General features: G+C 42.4%; 1 protein-coding gene across 4 annotated transcripts in view; it reads right to left on the bottom strand.

Moving 5' to 3' along the window:
• Positions 1–393: 393 nt before the first annotated feature.
• Positions 394–8,259, bottom strand: part of USP24 (ubiquitin specific peptidase 24) — a 149,991-nt gene continuing 142,125 nt past the window's right edge. For all 4 annotated transcript variants that reach the window (XM_030870265.2, XM_060305073.1, XM_070045085.1 and 1 more), the window contains 4 exons: positions 5,620–5,695; positions 4,627–4,713; positions 4,178–4,288; positions 394–3,093 (listed from right to left, as the gene is read on the bottom strand). In XM_030870265.2, coding sequence (XP_030726125.2) covers positions 3,031–3,093; positions 4,178–4,288; positions 4,627–4,713; positions 5,620–5,695 — 337 coding nt within the window. In that variant the 3' untranslated portion in view covers positions 394–3,030. The remainder of the gene's footprint in view (positions 3,094–4,177; positions 4,289–4,626; positions 4,714–5,619; positions 5,696–8,259) is intronic.

The raw sequence follows: 8,259 nt of genomic DNA, 5'->3' as shown, positions 1-8,259 counted from the left end.
TGCAAATGAATCCTGAAATGGTCAGGGTATCCAGAGGAGGAAACAGTAAAAGGCTTAGAAAAAGAGCCACCGCCCCTCATTATTAAAGAGTGGACCTTATTCACACCGTCAGTGCAAAGTACAAAAAGGAGGGCTTCCCTGGTGGCGCAGTGGTTGAGAGTCCGCCTGCCGATGCAGGGGACACGGGTTCGTGCCCCGGTCCGGGAAGATCCCACATGCCGCGGAGTGGCTGGGCCCGTGAGCCATGGCCGCTGAGCCTGTGCGAGGCGCGCATACCGCAAAAAAAAAAAAAGAATCAGCACCATTTCCCACCAGGTCACTGGCCCTGGCACCCCTTCCCCCGACCATAGCCATTTTCTGATATTCACAGAAAAATGTCAGTGAACCCCCAACTTTGTTTTTGAAAAATTTATTTTATACCCTCAGAAGCTAAGAACTGCCACTCAGTGAACCAAATTTAGAATTAAGTTTCTTCCCTAGTTTATCTACTTCCTTTTGAAATTTTATAAACAAGATTTTGTACACAAGAGGTAGCAGAGGAAAATTCCAGTCTGCTCGTTCCAAGCTTAAAAGGTAACGGCACACGCCTCGATGTTAGCAGGGAGGGTGGAGCAAGACAGGGTGAGTCTGGTGACACGTGCTCTAGGCCCGCGTTTGTTCTGTCAGGGCCGTGTGTGGGCTCCAGGGGAAGTCACGGGCCAGGTGCCCTTCGGAAGGCTCATTTGCGTTCTCTCCCAGAACGCCTCTAAGGGGCTGATTCGGCCATCCTAAGAAGGGCCTCACGAAGGGAGCTTCTTGAGAAAACACAGCATTGAGTTTAGTTGTGCAATTCCTACTCGATTTGCAGACCATTTTGAAAGATTTATAAAAACATCTTCGTCCAAAAAATTGGCAGTAAAAATGACCCTTCTTCCAAAGTAAGCCTGTCGTAATTGTCACTTTGTTGTATGACATTAAAAAAAAGTCATCAGCAGGTTTGTAGACTGCAGCCATTGGAAATCAAGGTTACTGGCAACGTGAAAGTGATGTTCCTCGCAGCAACAACGTGAGCAAATCAACCAGGGCACCTAACATCAGCGGCAGGTGATGCTGGTCCTGAAGAACATGACCGTGAGGGAGCAGGTGCTGGGGGCTGTGGAAGGCATTGTTTCCATAGGAAAGAGGGGATAGAAGTAGCAATTTCACTCCTGAATCTGGGCTCCTGAGAGTGCAGCTGCCAGCGTGATATCATCACGCTTTACCACGGCTGGCATTTCAGCGTCACGCCCTGTGGGGTCGCTTTGTGAGGATGGGGATGGAGGGGACGGCTGGGGAGATAGTAGGACATCGGATATTCATGTGCTCAAAATCCATTTTGAAACATCACACTTGAGTTTGCAAGGACAGCAGAACAACATAAAATCTGACGGCTGCCTCTGACCCTTCCTCTGGGGCGCAGCTCTGCTCTTAGGTGTCGGCCCTCCACCTCCTCAGTGTCTTTTGACAGAAGCCACCACCAGCCTGTCACGTAATCACAAACTGCAGCCTGGCTGCACCGTAACTTCAACCTTCGACCGTGAGATGACAGGGTCTGCAGTGCGCAGTGGGAGCAGCTGTCTGTCCTGTCACGGGTCCACTGAGCCTCTCTGACTCTGCAGATCTATGACTGGGGCCACTCGGCTCTTCCTGAGGCTCCCCTAGTCCTGTGCGTGCTGAGCACAGGACCAGGCAGGGCACACAACCAAAGGCAAACAGGGTTGAAAATGTGTGTAGTGACTCAAAACCCAAAACATACAAAATATATGCAATATGTTGGCATGCCCCCTCCCCTCCAGAAAAAGGGGGAGCTGGCATCTAACCTGAAATGAGTGCTTGGTACAAGACGTGGGAAACACACCTAAGTGGATGGCTGCTCAGTTGCTTACTAGTTATTTCTTGTCCCCATCTTTTTAGTGTCAATTAGTTATGCTGAGGAGAAACTAAGTCTCAAATTCCTTCTCTGGATTAAAAGGTCTAGAAACTCACAAAGCAGTGTCTTTCAACTCAAATATTTAAACTTCATATACAACCAGTACCAAGGGTTTCAGTAATTATTTTTCAGCAAAAGCAAATGATTGCAGGTCACATGACTTAAGACTACAGTTTATTCAATATGTCTCCAAGCATTAAAAAGATGATTTTATGAAGTCAAACTCAATAAAATTATATCTTAAAGTGCTTTTTATTTTGCTCTTTTTAAAATTTGTTTTGGGAACAACTCGCAACTTCTTCAGTAACTGGTGTCAAAGAATGCACCCTGTACTTCTGGAGAACACAGCATTTTTTTTTTTTTATTGCTCTTTCAATCTCAATTATATCAGAAAAATACCTTAAAGAGCTTAATTTCCCAATTTTTGATTCTGGTAACATTTCATCAAGATCCAAGTTTATGCGCAGAGCTCTCATCCAGACCAGCCTGAAATTCTATACAAATAGGGAGACATATTAAATACAAAGGTCTGTGTAAACTGAATTCTTTAACTACTAATGTACAGTGAAAAGGAACTTTTATCACATATCTTTACATCATTTTAAATTGGATACGCCTATTCAATGTTACTGCAAGATTAAAAATTTGCCCGCACTCATCTAAAGGCAGCTTGCTTTTTTTTCTTTTAAATATAAAAACCAAAGGAATTTCTTTTGTAGCATCATAGAGAAAGCAACAGCTTATCCTCACTCACTCTTGTTATGTTCATGTAACAAAACAGTCTACCACCGGCTTTATTTCCCAGAATCTCCCCAAAAGTGTCAATCCACATACGGACTGTGCCCCCGGGGGTCAGCGGATCCACAGGCTGGAGTTCTTCGCTGCCAAACAGCTCCCAGGCCTTCCCCGGGGGCTGAAGAGTGCTTTCCTTAAAACACGTGCTCCTCCCTTCACGGCGCAGGCTCTCCCGGTCCAGCCTCCAGGCTCTTCCAAAGGGTTCAAGGATGAGATTCTGATTTCAAAAAGGTCCTGAGCATCTAGTAACCGTGACGTGACTTCTCATCATGTGCTGGGCACATCCCCTAGGGATCGACATCGTCCAGGTCACTTCTTAACTCGCTGATCATCATGGGCGATTCAGAACCCTTTGGGAAAGGAAAAGAAGTTAAATACATAGAGTTAAGTTAGAGAAAAAAGTTTTTCTATGCCAATGGACTTGTGTTCTGCAGTTTAAACATGTCCTCATTTAACTACTTAATGTTTATCAAAGGGCAACAAAACATAACAAGTGTGACACCTTATATTTGATAATTCCTGATTATGCAAAACTTTCATTTCTGTGTTCTTATTTAGTCACAGAAACAACCTAGTGACCTGCCTGCAGTCACAATGTGGCCTTGGGTTAAATCAAATCACTATGCTGAGTCTCAGTTTCCTTCTGTGAAATCAGGGTAACAGCGACCTCACAAGGTTGTTACGAGGATCCGAAAGATTTAGAAACAAACAAAACAGCACACAGAACATCAGCAAGATTCATTTAATGAGGCCTCTGTGCCATGCACTGTGATGGAGCTACAGGAATAGCTTTACAGAAGGTTACAGACCAGAGGGAGGACACGATACACGTCATTACATTTAAACCTGCTGCAGTATTTTGCACATAGTAGGTGTTCAATAAATATTGCATTCCTTTTTCTACTATAGCGATTAGTATTAAAAATACTTAAAAAATAAGCTTAAAATTACGCTTTGACTCCCCTATTCAATAAATATTGCATTCCTTTTTCTACTATAGCGATTAGTATTAAAAATACTTAAAAAATAAGCTTAAAATTACGCTTTGACTCCCCTAACAGATTTCAATGGCATGAGACCCTTCTTTTCAAGGGTCTGTGTTTCCAGGAAGCCTGGTGAGAGCAGGAGGAGGAAGGGGTGATTCTTCATAACCCAGCAGAACAAGGTACCATCTGGAAGGACCACATCTGCAGCCTGGCTTTATCAGGACGCTCTCCAAGCTCAGCAGAACAGTCAGCAGAGACTGAGGCCAAAGCCTGGCTTAATTTCACGGTGCAGCACTGTTCTGCTTTCTAAGCACACAGTGCCTGAGTCCTGAGCAGAGATCACTAGAGGGTGGAGCTGGTGTCTCCTTTCTCTCTTGATTATGGAGATTCTCTATGGAGAACCTCAGAGCAGGCGCTGCCCTTTCACACAGGACATGCCCTACTGTACCTGCTGTAAGTGCCTCTCTCCGTTCTCATTCGCAGGACTGCCCTCCGACCCGTTACTGCTTCCCGACTGCTCCTTCTCATTCAGGAGAGCTGTGGCATATGCTAATGTGTCCTGCCGGAGATTGAAACACAAGAAAAAGTTAGGGGGTGTGCAGTGGCAGCAGCATCACTGAGGAAGACTACCCTTCACTTGACCTTTGGAGGTGGTGCTTTCACATCAACCTCTGTGGCAGTGGGGGCCAGACTGACCGACCCTCATTGCTTTTCTTCCAGGCAAATAACTCAAACTGTACACCAACTTGCTGTCTTTTCATAGAAAATCAATTGTTTCTTCCAGCCTTACTCATTTTTAACCTACGCCTCTTTTCTGAGGCTGCAGTTTCTGAGAAACATACTAAAAATCCTACCTAAGGGATTTCAAGCCACACAAAACCAAAAGACAACTCTCACCTGAGCTGAAATTGTTCGCTGAAAAGTTTTTCCAGTTGATGTTTCATTAGAGACATTACTCTGCGGTGTCCAGTAATGTTCTGACATCTGAGACAGAAAGTCAAAAATGCCATCAGAGGACTTACCGGGTGGTCCACTGGTTGAGAATCCGCCTTCCACTGCAGGGGACGCAGGTCTGATCCCTGGTTGGGGAACTAAGATTCCACATGCCGCAGGGCAACTAACCCGTGTGCCGCAACTAGAGAGGCTGCGTGCCGCAAACTACAAAGCCCACACGCCACAACTAGAGAGAAGCCTGCATGCCGCAACCAAGACCCCACGTGCCGCAACTAAGACCCGACACAGCCAAAACCATAAATAAATAAAATAAATATAAAAAAAGAGTCATCAGAGATGACAAATAAGCCCACGTGAGCCCACGATTTCTACCATTAGATATTACAGTACAAAAAGCATCTAGGGACTTCCCCGGTGGTCCAGCAGTTAAGACTTCATGCTCCCAATGCAGGGGGCCCAAGTTTGATCCCTGGTCAGGGAACTAGATCCCGCATGCCGCATCTAAGAGCCCGCATGCTGCAACTAAAGATCCCGCATGTGGCAACGAAGATCCCACGTGCTGCAACTAAGACCTGGTGCAGCCGAATAAATAAATAAAATAAAAATTAAAAGCATCTAAAATAGCATATAAATTGACCCAGACTTTCTGTCACATCAGGAGATTCTTTCTTAGAAGATTCCACTTCCATTCTCAAGAGCTCACTAAAATATCAATATTATCTCTTATATGATCATCCTTACCTTTTTACCCATAAAATTAAAACACATGTATTAAGATACAAATTAAATGCATAAAGATAGGTATCAACTGTACTAAAAAAAAGTCTGAACTCTGAAAATATTTTGAGGACAGTCTCCAAATTAGAGATTTTTCCTGATAAGATATGCTGCTATTGATTCCTATGTTACAGCCAGAAAAGTTAAAAACTCAATTACCTTCTTCTGCAGCCACTGTACAGCCCAACTCCAGTGATGGGAGTTCTCCTTGAAGTATTCTTTAGCAGCAGGACACCTGGTGATTGGAGGAAATTTTTATTAGCCAAATGCTTTCTCTGCAAATATACCTAACATATAGTACTTTAAAATTTGGAAACGTAAGTGCTACTTAAAGTTCAGTTGTCTTTACATTAAATGTGTACGTTTTTTTGGTTTGGATACATTCACATGTTTAAACTTCAAAAGGCAGTAAAAGATAAATATGTGGTGAAAAGTTTCTTATCTACCTCTAACTCACCCCTCATTCTATTAAAATTCCAAGTTGGAAAATGAAAAATGAAATACCCACAACAAATTGTACACTTAATAAATAACCTATTTATTTATTTAAATTAAAGCATAGTTGATTTACAATGTTGTGTTAGTTTCCGGTGTACAGCAAAGTGATTTAGTTATAAATATACCTTTTCAGATTCTTTTCCATTGTACGTTATTACAAGATGTTGTATATAGTTCCCTGTGCTATACAGTAGGACCTTGTTGTTTACCTATTTTGTATATAGTAGTGTGTATCTGCTAATCCCAAACTCCTAATTTATCCCTCCCCCACCTCCTTTCTCCTTTGGTAACCATAAGTTTGTTTTCTATGTCTGAGTCTGTTTTTTCTGTAAATAAGTTCATTTGTATCATATTTTAGATTCCATATATAAGTGATATGATATTTGTCTTTCTCTGTCTGACTTACTTACTTAGTATGATAATCTCTAAGTCCATCCATGTTGCTGCAAATGGCATTATTTCAATCCTTTTTATGGTTGAGTAGTATTCCATGGTATATATATACACCACATCTTTATCCATTCCTCTGTCGATGGACATTTAGGTTGCTTCTATGTCTTGGCTATTGTAAACAGTGTTGCCATGAACGCTGGGGTGCATGTATCTTTTCAAATTAGAGGTTTTCTCCAGATGTATGCCCAGGAGTGAGATTGCTGGATCCTATGGTAACTCTGTTTTTAGTTTTTTTTTTTTTTTTCTCTGCGGTACGCGGGCCTCTCACTGCTGTGGCCTCTCCCGTTGCAGAGCACAGGCTCCGGACGCGCAGGCTCAATGGCCATGGCCCACGGGCCCAGCCACTCCGCGGCATGTGGGATCCTCCCGGACCAGGGCACGAACCCGCGTCCCCTGCATCGGCAGGCAGACTCTCAACCACTGCGCCACCAGGGAAGCCCTGTTTTTAGTTTTGTGAGGAACCTCCATACTGTTTTCCATAGTGGCTGTACCAATTTACATTCCCACCAACAGTGCAGGAGGGTTCCCTTTTCTCCACACCCTCTCCAGAATTTATTATTTGTAGACTTTTTAATGATGGCCATTCTGACCAGTGTGAGGTGATTACCTCATTGTAGTTTTGATTTGCATTTCTCTGATAATTAGTGATGTTGAGCATCTTTTCATATGCCTATTGGCCATTTGTATGTCTTCTTTGGAGAAACGCTTATTTAGATCTTCTGCCCAGTTTTTGATTGGGTTGTTTGTTTTTTTTGTTATTGAGTTGTTTGTATATTTTGGAAACTTAGCTACTGTCCGTTGCATCATTTGCAAGTATTTTTTCCCAGTCCATAGGTTGTCTTTTCGTTTTGTTTATGGTTTCTTTTGCTGTGCAAAAGCTTAGAAATTTTATTAGGTCCCATTTGTTTATTTTTACTTTTATTCCTATTGCCTTGGGAGACTGACCTAAGAAAACACTGCTACAATTTATGTCAGAGAATGTTTTGCCTATGTTCTCTTCTAGTAGTTTTAAGGTGTCCAATAAATGACCTCGTGATAAAATCAAACTAGTCTTTAACTTTTGTGATTTAAATAAGAATGATATTATGGGAAAAACTATTTTAAAATGTGATTTTGGAGCACCCCTGCTTTCCATTTTTATTTGCTCATCTAGAAAGCTGTCCTTATTTGAAGACACTACCGATGGGGATATTGCCACTAATGTATATAAAATGTGATATGTGCAGGGTATGGAAGCACATATAAAGACACTACTGATGTCTGGACTGTGTGTCTGCTGGCATCAGACATGCTATGTGGCCCCAACACTACTTGGAAATGCCACTTTTAGGCAAGGGCTTATGATGACATGTTGCCAATATGAAGCCTAATTAATGAACGCACAATTGTGGCAGAATGATTTCCATCTGTGTCTACAATGTTATGTCATCTGGAAAACACGTGTTCATGCATTATTTCAATGGGGCTCTCAATTTAAATCTGTTGAGGATGCTCAAATGCAGCAGATTAATCCCAACAGATTTCTCATTCTCATTCTGGTACAAGTCCAAGGATGGCAATACCCATGCCTAAGAATCAGCGAAAATCTGGAGCAAAATAAATTAAACTATAAAAAGAGCTCGGTGCAGGACTCAGTGATGGCAGTGCAGTCTGCTCAATAACCTTGGGTTACACTCCTGTACATAAATCCTGAAAAGACAAAATCTCTAATTTGAAAAGATACATGAACCCCAATGTTCACTGCAGCACTGTTTACAACAGCCAAGACATGGAAACAACCCAAGTGCCCATCAACTGATGACTGGTTTAAGAAGATGTGATGTGTGTGTGTATAAATATATATATATA

Source organism: Globicephala melas, chromosome 1, assembly GCF_963455315.2.
Source record: "Globicephala melas chromosome 1, mGloMel1.2, whole genome shotgun sequence".
In the NCBI taxonomy this organism is placed as follows: domain Eukaryota; kingdom Metazoa; phylum Chordata; class Mammalia; order Artiodactyla; family Delphinidae; genus Globicephala; species Globicephala melas.
Note: the sequence above shows the minus strand (reverse complement) of the source record. Positions and strands in the feature narration are given on the sequence as shown.